The sequence below is a fragment of the Microplitis mediator genome, chromosome 1, assembly GCF_029852145.1.
Source record: "Microplitis mediator isolate UGA2020A chromosome 1, iyMicMedi2.1, whole genome shotgun sequence".
Lineage (NCBI taxonomy): Eukaryota > Metazoa > Arthropoda > Insecta > Hymenoptera > Braconidae > Microplitis > Microplitis mediator.
The window spans coordinates 2544650-2566920 of record NC_079969.1 but is presented as its reverse complement, the minus strand read 5'-3'; the positions used below and the strand labels follow the sequence as shown (position 1 = coordinate 2566920).

The 22271-nt window shown below is 28.3% G+C and overlaps 1 protein-coding gene across 1 annotated transcript; it reads left to right on the top strand.

Annotated features, from left to right (window-relative positions):
- The first annotated feature begins 713 nt into the window (after positions 1-713).
- LOC130674661 (uncharacterized) lies at positions 714-20374 on the top strand. The gene is made up of 3 exons (XM_057480063.1): positions 714-1391; positions 17056-17642; positions 19921-20374. The coding sequence occupies exons 1-3, from the start codon at positions 1343-1345 to the stop codon at positions 20272-20274; spliced, it is 990 nt and encodes a 329-aa protein (XP_057336046.1). The 5' UTR covers positions 714-1342; the 3' UTR covers positions 20275-20374.
- The last annotated feature ends 1897 nt before the right edge of the window (positions 20375-22271 follow it).

The following is a 22271-nucleotide window of genomic DNA, read 5'->3' as shown; positions in this document are numbered from 1 at the left end:
TCAAAAAAAAAATAACCAGCTCATTAAATAAAAACAATCTCGCTGACTGTATAAGAAAAATAATTAAGTTCCCCGAGGTTATACACATTGAATGTCTTGATCTTGGTTTCATCTCCTCTTCTTCTCTTCTCATCTCTTCTCTTTAGCAGTAAATAACATACAACTATGGAACTAAGCAGCGTAGTTGATGTGTTGAGCCAACTTTGTCAATCACGTGCGCAGTCTCATCTTATAATTTACCCAACTCCCTTATATACACGCCCTTACAATCCCTTCCCTTATAATATTCATCCTTTCCACCCACCCCTTCCTCACATATTTCCATGCTCCAGGTTCAAGCAGACGAAATTTAAAATTCCCATTATCACACATGATAATTAAACATTCAAAAGAAAGTTTTAAAAGTTAATATTTTTATTTGCTAGCTGGTTGTTGGTTTAAATTTATTAGCGAATAATGGACCAGAACAAAGACCCATGAAGAATTATGGAATGAGGCGTTTCACGATTGTTAAGTGGAATAAGTGTGCGGTATGTTGTGGTAATATATATATATATATATATACCACCATCTATATACTATCACTATCACTATCACTACTATACTACAGACTACGACAACTACAAATGTCGTGACAACACAACTACTGACTACTGACAGACTCAAAGAAGCATGCGCTAAAACTCAGGATACCCATAGCCCATAGCACGATACTTTTACCACTATTCAAACCCGCTCTGTCAACCCGCGAGTACCTCAAGCTCCGTAAAAAAAAAAAAAAATTTTTTTCCAATTTATTAAATTTGAATTTAAATTTAAATTTTAGTAAAAATTTTTTATTGAGAATTTTTTTTTTTTTTTATAAATATATGTATAGGTATATATATATATGGATTAATAATTCATGTTCATTAATATAAATGGTTCAATCAACAAGTGTAACATTTCGAAAGTTGATACAGTGTGTGTGTAAATAGTGAAATATTTAAACGGTGTTTCAATTAACGGGGATATAAAAAATTTGAATCAATCAAGTGAAAATATCAGGGGTAAAATAAAAGTTTAAAAACGTGAATTAAAAAAATATATGAAAAAAAGATAAAAAATACAGATCGTTAACCACTGCGTGTATAAAAGCTCCAGTCGTAGTCGTTCGAGGCCACGGAGATTAATTAAGTCGCGAGCCAATTAGTTTCGTTTTTAAATTTACTGCCAACCAAAAGACCAGAGAAATTAATACGATTTATTACTTCGATAATTATTATTATTATTGATATATTTGGGATGTGGTAATAATTGGGAAATATGTAAATTAATATATAAGTAATACAAGATTATTAAAATGAATCTCGTAGTACTAAAGATTTTTTTTCTTGGATTTTTAACGGCAGGTAAGCAATTAAAATTTACTTTTTTTTTTTAATTAAAAATATATACGGTAATGACGTTTTATTCTAAGGTATTTATGCATAATAATAATAATAAGAGATAAAGAAATAGTTTTTATATGTATATATTTATATATATGTTGAGGGTGTAGCTACGGGCCAGTCAAAAGATTATCCCCCATAACGAGTTCCCAAATGAGTGCAAAAGCGCGCAAGAGACTCAACTCTACTTTATAAAATATATATGTGTATGTATATATATATATGTATATATATATGTAGAAATATAAAGAGGCTTGGACTGTATGTATATAGTGAGAATGCTTAAGTAGCTATGCTTTGGGATTTAAAAAAATACAATATTTAAAAACTAACAATGAAATATTATCACGGTATTAAACTCAGATTTTTTTTTTTGAAAAAAAAAAAAAAAAAAAAAAAAATTGTTTCATGTTTTTTGTTGGAAAAATGAGAATTTTAAATTTTGGCGGGTTTTTGAATTTGAATTTTTTAATTAAAAAAAAGGCGCGAAAGTTTTGGTTTTTTAAAATTGGAGTTTTGTTTTTTTGGGAATATATGAAATTATAGAGACCCGCCCTGGAAAAGTTTATGAATGCTTTCAATTTAAGGTTTTTTTTTTGAAAAAAAAAAAATTTATGTCATGTTTTTTGTTGGAAAAATGGAAATTTTGAATTTTGGCGGGTTTTTAAATTTGAATTTTTAAATTGAAAAAAAGGCGCGAAAGTTTTGGTTTTTTAAAATTGGAGTTTTGTTTTTTTGGGAATATATGAAATTATAGACCCGCCCATGGAAAAGTTTATAAATGCTTTCAATTTAAGGTTTTTTTTAAAAAAAAAAAAAAAAATTTGTCATGTTTTTTGTTGGAAAAATTAAAATGATGAATTTTGGCGGGTTTTTGAATTTGAATTTTTAAATTGAAAAAAAAGGCGCGAAAGTTTTGATTTTTTAAAATTGGAGTTTTGTTTTTTTGGGAATATATGAAATTATAGAGACCCGCCCTGGAAAAGTTTATGAATGCTTTCAATTTAAGGTTTTTTTTTTTGAGGTTGATATAAAAGTTGAGAGACTTGAGACTGGGTAATTTGCTTATGAAAACTTTTGGTCTGGATGTCCACTAATATGACGATAATTTTAATTTAAGTTTTTTATTTTGGGAAATATTTTTATGCTGTCAAGTGACAGGTCAAAATTATTTTGATTTTTTTTTATTGTCACAAGGAATTGACTAGTGGGGGTAAAATGGGTCGTATTAAACTTACAAAAAATTTAAGTATCACTACAAAAAAATTTAAAAAAACTCCATTTTAAAAGTTAAACTTGAAACTCCCGCGAATTATTAACAAGATTCAAAAAGTTGCAGCAATAAATAAAAAATGTATACTCTCTCCGGTTAAAAATTAAAAAAAACCATCTACCCTTGTTTTAAATGAAATGTTTAACGCTCCTTGTCCTTACAATCGACATTAAATTTAAAAAAAAGGCCATAGTTTTTTTTATTGAAAAATTTATAGCCTGAATTTTTACAAGGACCATTAATGTCTTAAATACAATTGGCACACAAAAATACTCTACTTATTCAACTCAACGATCGTAATATATTTAAAATACTGGCATTGAAACATAAAATAATAAAATACATATATATATATATATATATATATACTAGTATAATTTATATCTATACTTATATTATTAAATATATAATAAATTAAAATGTAATATTTTACAAAGCTTTAAAATTATTTGATGAGTAAACTGTAGCGATGACTATAAAAAAAATTATATATATATACGAAGAAAAAAATATAGGGAAGTTCACTTAAAAATATGAGCTACAATAACTAAATTCATACTGTAAACTTAAAACGCTATTGAAATTGTGAGTGTTTACTATTTTGAAAATTAAATTTTATTTATATTTAGTAATTTTTATTATTTGATTGTGCAAATAAATATAAACTGCATTAAGAAACTGAATTTTTATTATCCCTTTTATGGGGAAATTAATTTGGTGCAATAAAAATTTCAATAAGACCCATTTTACCCCCTAGTAAACAGATTTTGTTTATACGAAAATTTAGTAAGGCCCATTTTACCTCCTATTGAATAATTTTTTGTAATAAAAATTTCAATAAGGCCCATTTTACCCCCTAGCAAACAAATTTTGTTGATACAAAAGATTAGTAAGACCCATTTTACCTCCTATTGAATCATTTGTTGTAATACAAGGTTCAATAAGGCCCATTTACCCCATCCACACTACAGTAAGTAGATGTTTGTACTACAGGATATAATAAGGCCCATCTTAGCCCCTAAGAGATCGATTTTTGTGTAATACCAAATTTAATAAGGCCCATTTGTGACCCATAGAAAACATATTCTGGATATAGAAAATTTAGTAAGGCCCACTTTACCTCTTATTGAATCACTTGTAATACAAATTTTTATAAGGCCCATTTACCTCGCCCACTACAGCAAATAGGCGCCTATACTACAGAATGTAATAAGGCCCCTTTTGATTCCTAGTAAGCAGATTTTTGTAATACCAAATTTAATAAGGCCCACCCCACCGCATTAAATAGATTTTTCATATAGGACGTGATAAGGCCCATTTTACAGTAAATAGACATCCGCACTACAGAACGCAATAAGGCCCATTTTACTACACAGTAAGCAAATTTTTGTAAACCAAATTTGATAAGGCCCCTTTTAAAGACCTTGTTGTAATAAAAAAATTAATAAGACCCCAACTACACTAAATAGATGTTATACTACTGAATGACATAGGGCCCTTTTGCTCCCTAATAAGCAGATTTTGACACTATCAACTTTAATAAGGCCCATTTACCCCCACTATCTTAAATAGACACTCGTACTACAGAACACAATAAGGCCCATTTTACGCCATATTAAACAGATTTTTGTATACCAAATTTGATAAGGCCCCTATTAAAGACCGTTGTAATGAAAAAGTTAATAAGGCCCATTTCCCCTCCCCTAATAGAAAATTCATTTCAATAAAAAAATTTTCAACATATCGCCCGGAGAAAATTTTCTCTTCAATTCACAATAAAAAAAATTTCTCATTGCAAATAAAATTTTTTGAGCCTATAATTTTTCGCGCCAAAAATCCTTTTTTCTGGTAATAATCAACATTCTGTAATTTGTACCATACATTTAATAATAAATATCACAAGTAATGCATTAACTTTTTTTCCAAATATATATCAAATATCATAATATTTTGGAGAATCGTTTTCTCCATGTATACATATATATCAGGATAAAAAGAATTAAATAGAAGCAAAACCGTGGACAAAATAAAAGCTATGAGAGTAAAAAAAGACACAAGAGGAACTTGAAGTGTATGAGTTGAGAGTTGAGAGTACAGAGTGAGATAAAAAGTTGCCTACTGTAAAAGAAAAAGAAAGATAATGAGGGTAAAGAATAATAGGAACACATATATATGTGTAGGGGAATAATGCTAATAATAATTAACAATAAAAATCAGTAATTGAGGTGCACCGTTATACGTAAAATTAGTATTGTTTATTTACAAAAAGAAAAAAAAAGTACGCAGACGTATTCATGTAACGTTTTTTTTTTTTAATCGCGATTATTTTTTCATTGGTACGCGTATGTAAATATATATGAAAGCTTTCTTCCTTGATTCCGCTGGAGGGTAGACGTGACTTGCGCTACAGTACACTAGAGTGTAGATGTAGATGGAGATGGAGTTCCACGGTAACATGACTATGAATGGAAAAACAATAGACATACATTGACGCGCGTATATAACTAGTATAGAAGCGGTTGTGCTCTGGTTCCGCTATTAAAATAACTTTATGGTATGCTTCCGTTCTTTTAATCCTCAATAAATAACTTTGTGTCTGATGTCGACTGATATGGATGTTGATATTTATTTTATTAACTGACAATCATTTTTTATTCCTGCCTGAATGGAATTTTTATTGCACGTGGGCACTACTAATTAATGGTAATTACTTTTTTGGGCTTTGCTTATAATTTAAGCAGATGGTGGTTTTATTGCCCGACCATTTCCACGGGAAACTTGGGGTTTGTTAATGACTCAGTCAGGAGTTGGTTTTTTTTTGGATGTGTGTAGGGGGAGGGGGCGGGAAAAACGGGACCGCTAGGAAGAATGGAATTTTGTGGGGTTGTAGGAAAAATTTTCTGAGGAAAATGGGCCTTGTTGGAGTATTCAAATTTTTTTGTTAAGACAAATTACTGAGGGGTAAAATGGGCCTGTTAAATTATATGTAAAAAAAATTTTAATAATCGAAAGTACTCGATAGGGAGTAAAAAGGGCCTTATTCAAAATTTTTGTTACAAGTTATCTATTAGGGGCCTTATTAAATTTATAGTAAAAAAATTATGAACTACAAGTTATTTAATAGAAAAAAGGGCCTTATTCAAGTTTTTTTTATTACAACATATTTTTAATAGGGAGTAAAATGGGCCTTATTAATTGTGGTAATAAATTGTTTGTGGGGGTGAATGGGCCTTATTCAAAATTTTTGTTACAAGCTATCTATTAGGGAAGGGCCTTATTAAATTTATAGTAAAAATTGTTTGAACTACAGGTTATTTAATAGAAAAAAGGGCCTTATTCGAGTTTTTTTATAACACATTTTTAATAGAAAGTAAAATGGGCCTTATTAATTGTGGTAATAAATTATCTGTGGGGGTAAATGGGCCTTATTAAATATTGCATTGCAGCAGTGTTTATTAAGGGGTGAAATAGGCCTTATCAATTTTTAGTGCGAGACTTTATTTACTAGGGATAATATGGGCCTTATTAAAGTCTGTACTGCAACCAATTATTCAATAGGAGGTGAAATGGGCCTTACTAAATTTTTTACAACCAAAATGTGTTTTCTAGGGGGGGTAAGATGGGCCTTATTAAACTTTTTATGACAAAACTCAATTTACTAGAGAGTAAATGGGCCTTATTGAAATTTTTTATTGCAACGAATTATTCCATGGGAGGTGAAATGGGCCTTAGATTTTTACGACCAAAATCTTTAGGCTAGGGGTAAAATGGGCCTTACTAATGTTTGCAACCAAGATCTGTTTTCTAGAGGGCGAATGGGCCTTATTGAAATTTCTATTGCAATAAATTATTCTATGGGATGTGAAATGGACCTTACTATATTTTTTACAGCTAAAACCTCTTTGCTAGTGGGTAAAATGGGCCTTACTAAATTTTTTTTACAACCTAACTCCGTTTTCTTGGGGGTAAATGGGCCTTATTGAAACTTTTATTACAAAAAATTATTCTATGGGAGGTGAAATGGGCCTGACTAAATTTTTTACAACCAAATCTCTTTGCTAGGGGGTAAAATGGGCCTTATTAAATTTGGTATTCTAAAAGTTTACTTGCTAGAGGTAAAATGGGCCTCACCAAATTCTGTATTACAACCAATTGCCCAATAGGAGGTGAAATGGGCCTCACTAAATTTTTTACAACCAAAATCTGTTTTCTAGAGGGCAAAATGGGCCTTATTAAACTTGTCATTACAAAACTCAATTTACTAAAGGGTAAAATGGGCCTTATGGAATTTTTTATTGCAACAAATTATTTACTAAGGGGTAAAATGGGCTAAGAAATTTTGTATTAAAAAAAAATTCTAAAATAGGGGGTGAAATGGACCGTATGAAAACTAAAACAAATTAGGGTTTGAAATTTGAATGAGGTTAAAATAAATAAATGATCGTACAAAAGTAAAGTATTTGATTATTAGTCTGAGCACACGAACTATGTGTTTGTAACAGTAAGCAATCGTAGGAAATTGGAGAGCAATTATCCTTGGATAGTGGTGTAAGAGCCGAAATAGGGATCGTGGTGAGAAACTCGCCACAGGAATACGTTATAAGCATTCCTTATTCCTGTCCAGTTAGCCTTGTTCTTCTCCAGTTGTACTAACCGTTAGATAAGATTGAATTGTCTGATTAATTTGTACTCCACTTCTAATTGCTAATTTAATCCTCCTTTATTTTTTTTTCTTTCACCTTCAGTTTACTTTTATTTTTACCGCGCGAAGAAAAATAAAAGAAATGGAAAAAAAAAACTCAGGCTAATTATTTAAATTATTCTCGAGCTTCATAATTATTTTCGTGTTAACATCTTTTTAGTTGGCTCTTTGGGTATCGATTGAAAAACAAAAAATATAAAAAAAATATTAAATTAATATTCATGAACTAAAACCCGAGATACGGTAATTTGAAATAATAGCCAGGGCGTAGTCGAGTTTATTAATTTTTAAAATTGAAATTAATTACCAGAAAGCATTTCATAAATTTTTTATACACCACTTTATTATTTAGGCTTGCAGTATTATTGATTTTTATAAATAATTTCATAAATATTTTCGCTGGTGATTTCAAATAAGGGCGTCACCCATTATTTGGCAGATTTCGAATTATTTGTTAATTTCGAAACGGTGAAGAATTCGATTTATTCGTGAGTTTTTTAATCATCCCGAGAATTCGAAGTATTCGCGGATGTTTCAATTATTTATTAATTTTTTAAAAATTCGTAATAGTACGAGAATTCGAATTATTCGACAATTTTCGAATTTTTTATAATTTTTGGAACGGTTCAGAGCGAAATATTCTGGGTTTTCGAATTATCCTGAAAATTCGAAGGATGTGAAAATTTTCGAAAAATTCGAAAATTTTCAAAGTATTCGAGTTTTTGAATTATCGCGGGAATTCGAAGAATTTGCGACTTTTCGAATTAATTATCAATTTTCGAATCATTCATAAGTTTTCTCATATTGTTTTAAAAAGTCGAATTATTCAAAGATTTTCAAATTATTCATGTTTTCGAATTACCCCGAAAATTCGTAAATTTTCGAATTATCAATTTTCGAAATATTCGAAAATTTTCAAAGTATTCGAGTTTTCGCATTATCCAAGGAATTCGAAGTATTTGTGAATTTTCGAATTAATTATCAATTTTCGAATTATTCGCTAGTTTTCGAATCATTCATAAGTTTTCTCATATTGTTTTAAAAAGTCGAATTATTCGAAAATTTTCAAATTATTTATGTTTTAGAACTAACTCGTAAATTCGTAAATTTTCGAATTATCAATTTTCGAAATATTCAAAAATTTTCAAAGTATTCGAGTTTTGAAATCATCCCGGAAATTCGAAGGACTTGCGAATTTTCGAATTAATTATCAATTTTTGAACTATTCGAAAATTTTCAAAATATTCATGTTTTCGAATTATCCCAAAAATTCGAAGAATTCATAAATTTTAGAATTATTCCCTAGTTTTCGAATTATTCGTAAGTTTTCTCATATTGTACTAAAAATTCGTACTCGAAAATTTTCAAATTATTAATGTTTTCGAAATACCCCGAAAATTCGTAAATTTTCGAATTATTCGATTCGAATTTCCCACATAAAATTTTTCCCTCACTTGTAATAAATTATAAAAAATTTACTACAGTAATTTACAAATTATTCCATAACTGCCGAAAATTCGAAAATTTACCCCCACTCTAACCTCACCAATAATTCAAATTTATCTCATCACTCAAAAACAAATAATTCAAATTTCCCACCAAATTTCTACTCCCCCATCCATTATTTTCCCCCGAAATTTAATTTTCATCGATTTCCAGCTTCAGAAAATTTCGTCTTATCTCGAAATTCCCGAAATTTCATAAAAATAATGAATGTATCGAATATCGATAAATAATTAATTAAAATCTCAGCAAATATTCGTCATTGCGACAAGAAAAATTCTTTTAATAAAAAATTACTCGCGTATTTTCCTTGGAAAAAAAAATTCTCAAATACTGAAGCTCATAAAATTCAAATAAAATCCTCCTATCAGTGCAGCTCTTGACGTATCAATTGAAAAATTTTTTTAATTACACCGACTCTAGATCTAACAGAAGTTTAAGGGCGTCGCCGTCTTGCCACCGAGTTACAACGAACACTTTTTCTTTAATTATAAATAATTGGGCAGTAAAATTTTTTAAATTTTACCGCCTGTTCTATTGAATATGAATTTAAAAAAAATATTTTTTAATCGACTGATTAAAAAGTTTGTAAAGATAAATTTTGACGGGATTAAATCTACAAAGAGAGAGTAAATATTTTATTAAGATGACGCAAGCATTTAGTGGATAATATATGAAATAAAATATATGTATATATAAAGTAAGAGCGGGTTAATTTCGCTGAGTTTCATTAGCTCTCATCGTCAATATGAACGCAAACGACTATGGCGACCAACCACTTGACTTCGAGATGACCCACCCACATCTTATATCAAGACAATTTAATGGTTTTAATCCAACTTGACACAAGTTCCCTTTCATTATTATTACTATATTATATAGACGTATAAAACTTGGCAAATTGAACCCTGGTTAAATTACTAAAGATTAATTACTCAAAATTTTTTAAGTTTGTAATTTTAAAAAAAAAGAACTCAAGTTTTTTATTACTAATTAGCACTTGGGGTGAAATGGGTCGGGAGTAATTTTTAAAGTTTGTGATAAAAAAAATTTAATTGCTGGGGTAAGATGGAGTGTAAAATTTTTTTGGTGGGTAAAATGGGCTAGTGAGGAAAAATGAAAGTTTTGAAAAAAAGAAAAATTATTTTGGTTTTGGCATTGAAATTTTTGGTTCAAGAAATTTAATACCATGGGGTAAAATGGGGTGTAAAATTTTTATGTAATAATTACATAAAAAAAGACAAAAAAATTAAGATCAAAGAAAAAAACAAAATATTCAAAAAATCATAAAAAATAGGAAAATCAACATTTTAATAATTTTTTCTTCTTTTTCAAATTGTTTGTTTTGAAATGAATTTTACGAAAAAAAATAAATGATAACTGAAAAAAATTTTTTTTTACAAAATTTTGAACAAAAACATCAAAAATATGTATTTTTGCACTTTATAAATTGAATTTACCAATAGAAAATCAAATTTTCACGAATTAGTGAAATTATATCCTTAAATGCGCCAAAAAGTAGAATATTTTGAAAAAAAAAAAATTTGATGACCGCATAATTTTTCGATTTTTTATGGCCAAAAATAGGTGGAGCCGTGATTGTAAACAATTACCAAAATTTTTATTGGTGGTAAAATGGGCTAGTGAGGAAAAATGAAATTTTTGGAAAAAACAAAAATTATTTTGGTTTCGGTATTCAAAATTTTTGGTACAAGAAATTTCTTACCATGGGGTAAAATGGTGTAAAATTTTGTTGGTCGGTAAAATGAGCTAGTGATAAAAATGGTTTTTTTGAAAAAAAGAAAAATTATTTTGAATTTTGGGATTAAAATTTTTGGTTCAAGAAATGTATTACCATGGGGTAAAATGAGTCTTTTGAAATTTTTATTGGTGAGTAAAATTGGCCACTGAGGAGAAATGAATTTTTTTTTGAAAAAACAAAAGTTTCTTTAATTTTTGTATTAAAATTTTTGCTACGAGAAATTTCTTACCATAGGGTAAAATGGGCCGTGTAAAATTTTTAGTAGTGGGTAAAATAAGAGCTACGGAGGAAAAATGAATTTTTTTTGGAAAAAACAAAATTTATTTTTAATTTTGGTATTAAAATTTTTGCTACAAAAAAATTTATTACTAAGGGGTAAAATGGGCCGGTTATTTAAATTATTATTGAAAAAAATTTACTAAGGGGTGAGATGGGTCATTTATTTAAATTATTTTTTTAAAAATTTTTTTTCAAAATTTTTATTTCAATAAATTTATTACCAAGGGGTAAAATGGATCGTGTGTTCAAATTACCTCGAATTAATTGTGAATCCTGATAATTATAAAAATTAATTAATAAGGGGTAAAGTAGGTCTAGTAAAATTATTAAAAAGATTTTTAATAAAAATTTTATGGTCTAAATCAATCAGCAAGGGGTAAAATGAGCCACTCATTAATTTTATTTCCAAAAAATTTTTATTACAACAAATCTATCAATGAGGGGTAAAACGGGTCATTTGTTTAAGAAATAAAAAAAAAAGTTTTATGGCAATAAATTAATTACTAGGGTAAAAATTGACCACATGTTCAAATTACGTCGAATTAATTTAAAAAATTGTTCCCAATAAAAATTAATAAATGAGAAGTAAAATAGGTCGTGTTAAAATTTTTTATTACTCTAAATTAACTACTGAAGGTTAAAATGGGCCGTTAAAAAATTTTTATTATGATGAGTAAGTAAATAGATAAAATGGGTCATGTGATAATTATGAAAAAAAGTAAACAATTAAAAGACAAATAAAAAAAAGAACTTAATAATTAACATGAAAATTAATTAATAAGTTATAAAATAGACATGACCGAAGTACCAAAATTTAAAAAGTAAAAAACTAGTCAAGAACAAATTAATTAATAGTGAGGAAAACAAGTGGTATATTTATTAAAATTAATTAATTAAGTAAAAACACTTGATAAATAATGGTTAAACTTCGACCAAGTATTAAAAGTTAATTAAAAGTTTAGTATTTAATCCTTTGATTATTTGTCGCCGTAAATATTATGAATAATAATTATAATAGTTATGAAAAATAAAATTATAGATTAAAGCCAATATAAAGTACAATTAAAAAAAATTAAAGGGGTTGAGCTTCGGCACATACACACTCCAACTAATTGCTCGTCTTGCACGCAATTAACTGATCCGAAAGAGCCCCATATGGTTAATACGCACTAATGTACATCTACGTCGTAATAATCTTATGTTATATACTTTTTATAACCACTTAATATATATATACATCTACTTAAATATTAAATGTGCTCCGGGTTCTTGTCCCTACGTCTCTAATTTAGGGAGAGACGGGCAAAATGACCCACCGTTTTTTAACAAAAGAAATTTTTTGTGTGTTTAGTTTCTAGAAAATATGGGGTGAGTTGGTCACTAGGGTGTTTCAAAAAAAAAAAATTTTTTTTTATGGTATCCAAAAATTGAAAGTATTCATTTTTTTATTTTCCATTTAAATAACACGGGAAAATTTTTTTTTTTTTTAATTTTCCAGTTCACAAACCAATCAACGGATTTTTATGCACAACAAATGTTTTTGTAGGAAATTTAACGCTCTACAAAAAAAGTCTCTTATCATTTTTTGATAAATCCCACTGTTCAAAAGTTATTTGAACTTCAAGTCAAATTTATAGTAAATTTTGAGATTTTTTTACTTTTCCGGCGAAACTATCAGTCTTATTGCAAAATGTCATAGAAACTTTTTTGTAGATAATTTTATTCCTTACAAATTATTACGAATAAAATTTTTCGAAATTCCGCATTGTTTTCAATTTATTTTAATTTCAATGTCGAGCTCTTAAAATTAATCAGAAATCTAATTTTTTAAAAGCTCGATATTGAAATGGAAATAACTGGAAAATAACGCAGAATTTCGAAAAACTTTATCTGTAGTAATTTGTAAGGAATAAAATTATCTACAAAAAAGTTCCTATGATATTTTTTGATAAGACTGATAGTTTCGCCGGAAAAGTAAAAAGATCTCAAAATTTACTATAAATTTGACTTGAGGCTAAATAACTTTTGAACAGTGGGATTTATCAAAAAATGATAAGAGACTTTTTTTGTAGAGCGTTCAATTTCCTGCACAAAGTTTCATTGCGCATAAAAATCCGTGGAGTGGTCTGTAAGCTAGAAAATTCTAAAAAAAAAAAAATTTTTTCCTGTGTTATTTAAATGGAAAATAGAAAAATGGATTGAGGCAAACCTTAATATTATTATTAAGAGCTCGGATTGGCACCAAAATTTTCATTTTCAGGTATACTTTCAATTTTTGAATACCAAAAAAAAATTTGTTTATTCTGAAATACACTATTGGTCACTGAGTAGTGCGACCATTGGAAAATTTTCCGTGTTTGCTGAAATTGTAAATAGTAAGCAGGGAAAGTAGAGAATTTATTGTTAAATAAATTTTAAATGAATACAAATTATGATCAATAAATTAATTAATTTTGATATTTATACCAAATGTATAATATTAAATTACAAATTATTTTTTCGAGAGCTAAACAAACAGTTGGGTTACTAAATTTCATTATTTAATTATAAATATTCGATAACTCATATTTATTTTAATTATTTTAATTAGTAGACAAAAAAAATGAACGCTTGTATAAAAAGTATCAAAAACTTTTAAATTCTGTGTAAAAATTAACAACTATGGTAAATAAATTAAATATCAATATCCAAGTCATATAGCTGATGTAGAATTTTTTTTTATATTTACAGTTTACGAAAAAAAAAATTTTTTCAAGTTCATTTTACCCCCACAATTTTTTTGCAAACTTGTAATAAAGTAAAAATTTTTTTTTTAATTTCTAAATTTTGAGGTGACCAACTCACCCTTATTTTTTTCTATCCCACACTTTAAAAAATCTAGACAATTAGAAATTTTCCTTAATCTGAATTCGCTCTGTCGCAGTTTCGGAGTTAAAAAAAAATTCACTCCGCATACGGAGTAATTTCGGAGTCACATAAATTTTATTTCTCCATTTACTCCGATCTAAAGTCTTTATGTTAAAATAAACCGGAGTTAATTTCCCTCTTAGAAAATTAAATAAATAAAAAATCCGCTCCGAAAATTTTTCACCACAAAAATTCCGAGGAATTTAAATTTTTCCTTCAAAAATCGCGTCTCATTTTGCCCCGCTCTTCTACATATGCGCAATATTACAACTGCGCAAAAAACTTACGTTACTTAAACGCATTTTAAAAATAATCAGGTCATCAAAAATTTTCCAAAAGCCCGCGAATTTTTGAATTTTTAAAAATGACCAAAAGCCCGCGAATTTTTGAATTTTCAAAAATGACCAAAGGCCCGCGAATTTTTGAATTTTTAAAAATGACCAAAGGCCCGCGAATTTTTGAATTTTTAAAAATGACCAAAAGCCCGCGAATTTTTGAATTTTTAAAATTTTCCAAAAGCCCGCGAATTTTTGAATTTTTAAAAATGACCAAAGGCCCGCAAATTTTTGAATTTTTAAAAATAACCAAAAGCCCGCGAATTTTTGAATTTTTAAAAATGACCAAAGGCCCGCAAATTTTTGAATTTTTAAAAATGACCAAAAGCCCGCGAATTTTTAAAAATAACCAAAAGCCCGCAAATTTTTGAATTTTTAAAAATGACCAAAAGCCCGCGAATTTTTGAATTTTTAAAAATGACCAAAATGCAGCATAGTTTTTTTTCTTGGTTTTTTTTCTCTACCGTAATATATAAATATATATACAGATATATTTGTATGTATATATATATAATTAAGCAATATAAATGTATATATGGATGTAAAATAAGAATGTAAGGAGATAAAAAAAGTATTAAAGAAAAATTTATAGATATTAGACGAGTATCGTATGTAGATGAGAGATATAAATGTAAGAAAGTTTGGCTCACTTTTAACGTGTCTGCAGATGCCAGCTAGCCAAACTAGTGTGTTTAAGTCTACGCCAATCACCGCATATTATACTCAATGGTATAACGGCGGTGGCATGGCGGCGATGGCGGCGGAGAACTCCCGGCGTCGTCCTTACCGCACTGCCAATAGTAATTGTTACGCTATTGTACCTCCTGTACTTGATTTAATTATTCAACGGTAAAACACATACATAAACCTCGTTAATGAAGCTACATCATTAATACCAATAATTATTAAATGACTGAAGCCAGAGAGTCACTTTCTCTCTCTCTCTTTGTTTATAAATAAAATAAATTACGAAATACGTTTATTTATTTTATTATTTAGATTATAAATATTAAGTAATCTTTTAAATGTTACAATTTAATACGTGACCTGTTGCACAACTCGCAGGCTTAAATGCTTAACTCTTTGTTATATATATATATTTGCTATAAAATACTCGGGGATTAGTATAATAATGTATGGGGATGCGACGTCGCGAATTCAATGCCATTTAATTCCCTATCAATTACCTCGGTCATTTTTTTTTTTTTACGGTAAATAATTTTTTTTTTTTTGTATGGAAATTTTTTTAATTTGGAATTTTGGTGATGGGGTTTTTGAGGGAATTTTTAGAAATTTAAATTTAGGGGGGGGTAGTTTTGAGGGGGAAGATGGGTCGGTGATTGGGGAGGAATTAAATATTTTAAGGGAAATTCGGGTAATTGGGAAATTAATTTTTTGACTTTCGAAATTTGGTAATTAATTTGGATACTTTGATTGGGTTTTAATTACTTTTGTTATGGGTCATTTTGACGGAAATTTAATAAGGAATTTAATAAATTTTGAATGGTTTTTTAATTTTAATTAGGGAGAGAGTTACAAATTTTTAAAACCCGAAAAATTCGCGTTTTTTCCCATACGAAAAAAGTTCCTTAAAAAATTAATTACTCCCCCCCTAATTAAATTTAATGAATAATTCGAATTTTCGAAAATTCCTTGTGAAATTCCCTACAAAATGACCTGTAACAACAACAGTTTCTAATAATTAATAATCAAAATTTGATTTTCATAAAAATGAACTTTTCAAATTTTTGAATTTTTAATTTAATTCAAATACTTCAATTGCTCATAAATTACTTTCATTACAGGTCATTTAAACGGAAATTTCCCAGGAAATTTTATAAAATTTGAATAATTTCTTAATCTCAATTAGAAAAAAAATTACAAATTTTTAAAATTCAAAAAATTCCTTCTGTCTCCAGCCAAAAAATTATTAAAATTTTTTTAAATTTTGATATTAAAATTTTTTTAAATTTTGATATTAAAATTTTTTTTAATTTTGATATTAAAATTTTGCACAAAAAATTTATTACCTTGGGGTAAAATGGGCCATTTATTTAAATTATTAGTGAAAAATTTATTACCAAGGGGTAAAATGGGTCGTGTGTCCAAATTACCTCAAATTAATTGCAAATATTGACAATTATGAAAATTAATTAATAAGGGGTAAAATGGGTCATTTATTAATTTTATTTTTGAAAAATTTTAATTATAAAATTTTTATTACAAAATTAATTACTCCCCCTCCCCCCACTTAACTTCAACCTCTAATTAAAATTTCCAAAAATTCCTTGTGAAATTCCCTGCAAAATGACCTGTAACAACAACAGTTTCTAATAATTCATAATTAAAATTTGATTTTCATAAAAATGAAATTTTCAAATTTTTGAATTTTCAATTTAATTCAAATACTTCAATTGCTCATAAATTACTTTCATTGCAGGTCATTTTAACGGAAATTTTCCAGGAAATTTTACAAAATTTGAATTTCTTAATCTCAATGAGAAAAAAATTTACGAATTTTTCAAATCCAAAATTTCTTCTCCCGCCAAAAAATTATTAAAATTATTTTTAATTTTGATATTAAAATTTTGCTCCAAGAAATTTATTACCATGGGGTAAAATGGCCATGTATTAATTTTATTTTTGAAAAATTTTTATTAAAAAATTAATTACTCCCCTCCACTTAACCTCAGCCTCCAATAAAAATTTCCAAAAATTCCTCATAAAATTTCTCTTAATTACTAGCCAATTAAAAAATTTCCACAAGCATAAAATACATTTCCGTCATTACCGTTTTATATTTAAAAAAAAAAATATATATATATCAATATTTAAATGAATAACAAATTTTTGAATATTTAAAGGAGCACGGGGTAAATTCGCGGAGCTGAAAGTACCAGAAATAGTGGATCCGCGTGAAGAAAAAGTAACACTAGAATGCAACTACAATCTCGACGGCGAGGAGTTGCTTTCAGTTACTTGGTTCAAAGATGGTAATGAGTTTTTTAGGTATATGCCGAGCGCAATGCCAGGAAAATTACACCACCAGCAGCAACAGCAACAGAGACAGTCATTGTCAAGTAGCAGAGTTGCAGATCCAGCCTTAGCCGCGGCGAATTCTGTGGCGACTAAGGCATTTAATGTACAAGATGGGGTGGCGCAAGTTGAGTTGAGTGAAAGCAACGACAAACGTGTTGTCATACGACAACACTTGGGTGACAAGTGGATAAATGTAACCGGATCTTATGGTTGCCAAGTGTCAGGAGAGGCTCCTAAGTTTGATATTGTCTACGATGAGGCGGTTATTAATGTCGGTGTACTCCCACAGCGTGATCCTGTTATCGAAAATTTAAGAACTCACTACGATATCGGTGATATTCTTGACGCTCAGTGCATTTCTGCCCCAAGTTATCCACCATCGCAATTGTCATTTCTTGTCAATGGTCAAGAGGTGATTGATCGTTTTAATTACATTTCAACTAACGTTTTTTCCTTTTACTTTTAAACTTTTTCTTTTCCCGCTCTCTCTACTTATTTTTTTTCTCTCAGTTCGAAAGTTCAAATTTTTTTTTAATGGCGGGAAAAAAAAATTCAAAAGTGAGATGAGGAAAATAATCTGAGTATTGAATAAAATTATAATATTTTAGATAAAAATATTCGATTCGATTACTCGTAATAAAATTTTATTTTATGGCCTGGATATTTTTTTGTGAGCGAGTTTTTTTTTTTGTAACATGGGAATTATTACGGTGACATAGATATTTTTATGACGTATTATTTATTTGACATTGTAATTTACGCAATTATTAATGGTGACGTTGGCTATGCATGGCTGGGAATTTTTTAATTTAAATAAAAATTATTTCAGTCTAGTGTAGAAGGAAAGTTACGAATAATTTGGAAGTTGAATATTTGAATTTTTTGACAGTTAGAAAAAATTTTGATTCGGAGGTGCCGGTGACAGAAATTGAGGAAGAAGTTGGAAATTTACGAGTACGTGAGATTTTTGGATTTATTTGAAAACGGAAATTTGAAAATGTATGAAAAAATGGAAAATTGAGAAAAAATTTTAAAATTAATGAATATTTTGAAAACTGACTATAAACTGACGAACTTTTTGAAACATTCGTATTTTGTAGAATAGTTCGAATACTTTTCAATTGGAAAATCGACGAATGGTTTGAAAATTTACGAATAAGTCGAAAATTGAGGAATTCTTTGAATAATTCGTAAACTTGCGGCTACTTTAGATTTTTGGAATAGTTCGAAAACTTACGAATAATTCGAAAAGTGACAGATATCGAAGATTTGCGAATATTTTGATTTTTCTGGATAATTTGAAAATTTACCAAAAATTTGAAAAGTGACAGATATTAAAAAATTCGCAAATCTTTCGATTTTTCGGGATAATTCGAAAATTTTTCGAAAAATTGAATACTGACGAAAAATTCGAACTCCGAATAGTTTGAAAATTTACGTATAGTTTGAAAAATGACAGATAACTCAAAAATTTACGAATATTTTTTCATTTTTTCGGGATAATTCGAAAATTCGAATACTGAAAAAAACTTCGAGCTCTGAATAGTTCGAAAACTTACGAATAATTCGAAAAGTGACAGATAACTCAAAAATTCACGAATATTTCAATTTTCCGGGATAACTCGAAAATTTATCAAAAATTCGAATACTTACAAAAAATTCGAACTCCGAATAGTTTGAAAACTTACGAATAATTCGAAAAGTGACAGATAATTCAAAAATTCACAAATATTTCAATTTTTCGCGATAATTCGAAACTTTACCAAAAATTCGAATACTGACAGACAATTCGAACTCCGAATAGTTCGAAAACTGTCGAATAATTCGAAAAATGCCAGAGAACTCAAAAATTCACAAATTTTTCGATTTCTACAAAAAAATCGAAAATTCACGAATAATTCGAATACTGACAGAAGCTACGAACTCCGACTAATTCGAAAACTTACCAATGATTCGAAAAGTGACAGATAACTCAAAAATTAACGAATCTTCGATTTCTCAAAAATTTCGAAAATTCACGAATAATTCAAATACTGACAGAAGCTACGAACTCCGAATAATTCGAAAACTCACGAATAATTCGAAAAGTGACAGATAACTCAAAAATTCACGAAATTTTCGATTTCTCAAAAAATTCGAAAATTCACGAATAATTCGAATACCGACAGACACTTCGAACTCCGAATAGTTCGAAAACATGAATAATTCGAAAATTGAAACCAAATAATTCAAAAACTCACTAGTTCGTAAATTCAAATAATTCCTCAACTTTGAAACACTTTGAATTTTTCCAATCGAATACTATTCGATCCCTTAGACTACTTATCAATATCACCCAGCCATTTACCGATAATTGATCAGCAAACAAATTATTTTCTTCCCATCACAAACTTTTATTTGCCAGAACTAAATAATTATAAAAATCAAACAAGACCTCAAACATTCCGCCCCATTTACCGCGAAATCACCATTGATTTAATTCTCTATTAACCGTCCGAAATAAATTTTATTCAAAATTTTCTTTATTTCCCCCTCATCTCAAACCCCGTCTAAAATTTCGATGATTGCCATCTCGTCTATCGGTCTATTATTTTTACTGCCTATTCTCGTCTGTTGGTATTATTTATGTTATTGTGTAACAATTCCAATGTTGACTTTCTTTTTCGTTATTTTATTTTTTCTTATTACAGGTAGAGAAATCATTGACGACACAATTCCCCAGCGTGGGTAGTGTCGAGGGTAGTGTCGTCTCGACAACACGTCTTGGATTGTCAATGTCACTTAAGCGTCAGGACTTTACTGCTACGTCAGCAAGTCTCCATCTTGTGTGCCGATCGATTCTACCAGGTATACCAGGTGCCAAGGCCCGCGAGACCAAAGCGATCATTTTCCTTACTGCCAGCAATGAGAAACTCGCCCAAGAGGCACCGACACCCTATTCTTCCACCGCCCAAACAAATTATTCTCATTCAGACAACAATAAATTTTCCTTACTTATTATCATCACTCTCATTATCACCAACTCTGTCATCACCAAACTCTAGTCACCAAAATTTAAATGGACAGAAGAAGAAGAAAAAAAAAAAAAAAAAAAAAATTTGTAAATAGCTCAATTTAATTAAATAATCATTTTTTTTCTCTCAACTATAAGTTTTTTTATTTTACATTTAAATTTAATTCATTCCAGCTCCGTTTCATCTGAATGCTCGAGCTCAAGCTCAAGTAATTCTTTAAATAAAAAAAATTCACTGCTAATAAAATCTCGGCGATAATAATAATAATAAATAAAATAAAATAAAATAAAATAAAAATATAAAAATGTAATGTATGAATTCTATATCCGTAAAACTTTTTTACGGTTTCGGGGATTTAGACAAGAGAGTCTTTGCTTCTGTGCTCGTATTCCCGAAATTGAAACGTGTAATCGTCGCAGCAGAAGCCAACTTCAAAAATTTAATTTTTTTTTTATTTATTTTTATCTAAATAAAAGTATGGATTTGAGTATCAATTTAAAAGGTAACTAAATTTATACGGGTTTTTTAATTGAGGTTTTAAAAGTTGGGAATGAGTGGGGGTAAGAATTGTTCGAGCTTGGAATTATTTGTGAGGAATCGAATAGTCGGATTGGATTTGAAATTCGAATCGAAATTTTTTTAATATTTTGGGAGTGCAAATTATTTGAAAAATTTGTAGTTTTAGGTAAGTCGAATTATTCGAAGTATTCGAATAATTCGTAAATTTTCGAATATTCCAGAAGATCGATTTATTTGAAAAATTCATAGTCTGTTAATTTTTAATTATTCGAATTATTTCAAGTATTCGAATTATTCGAATTTTGTGAATATTTTGGGTATTTTCGAATTATTCGAAAAAGTTCCATTATTAGTTCAAAGTATTCGAAGATCTTTAATATTCAAAAATTTGTCAATTTCCGAATAATGCACGAGTTCGAATTATTCGAAAAATTTGCGAAATTCGTAAATTTTCGAATATTGCATGAGATCGAATTATTTGAAAAATTTGTAGTATGTTAATTTTTAATTATTCGAATTATTTTAAGTATTCAAATTATTCGATTTTTTAAAAAATGATTTGGATATTTTCGAATTATTCGAAAAATTCCCATTATTAGTTCGAAATATTCGAAGATCTTTCATATTAAATAATTTGTCAATTTTCGAATAATGCATGGTTCGAATTATTCGAAAAATTTGCGAAATTAGTAAATTTTTGAATAATTTGAGATTCGAATTCTTCATCAATTTTTGAATCATTCGTAAATTTTCGAATATTTCAGGAGATCGAATTATTTGAAAAATTCTTATTCTCTTAATTTTTATATTATTCAAATTATATGAAGTATTCGAATTATTCGATTTTTTTCTTAATATTTCGATAATTTTCGAATTATTCGAAAAATTCACTATATTAATTCATTTTTTAATTATTCGAAATATCTGTAATATTTAATAATTCGTCAATTTTCGAATAATACGCGAGTTCGAATTATTCGAAAAATTTTTGAAATTAGTAAATTTTCGAATAATTTGAAGGATTCTTCGAATTCCTAGTCAATTTTTGAATCATTCGTAAATTTTCGAACTTTTCATAAGTTTTTTAAATATTCGAAAAATTCTTAGTATTAAAAATTAATTATAAAATTATTCGAATAATTCATAAATTTTCAAAATATCTGTAATTTTTTTAATAATGAGGAAGTTTACGGAAAATTCGAAATTTTCGATTCAAATTTCAAATCGAATAGTAAAATTCGATTCGATTCGAAAAATACTCCCACGCTCTCTGTTATGGGATATAAAAATCTAATTACTCTTAAAAATGAATGATTGTTTAAAAAATTAAGCTGTCATTGCTTATTTACAAGAAATTTCAAAGGGAACAAGATAAAAAATAAATAGTTCCTTAATATTTATAAGGAAGGAAGTTATGAATTCTTAAAAAGAAGAAAAATCCTAAAAGCAACTTTCGTAAAAAGGTTGACTTAAAAATTTATAAATTCTTTCGTCATTTAAATTAAGAA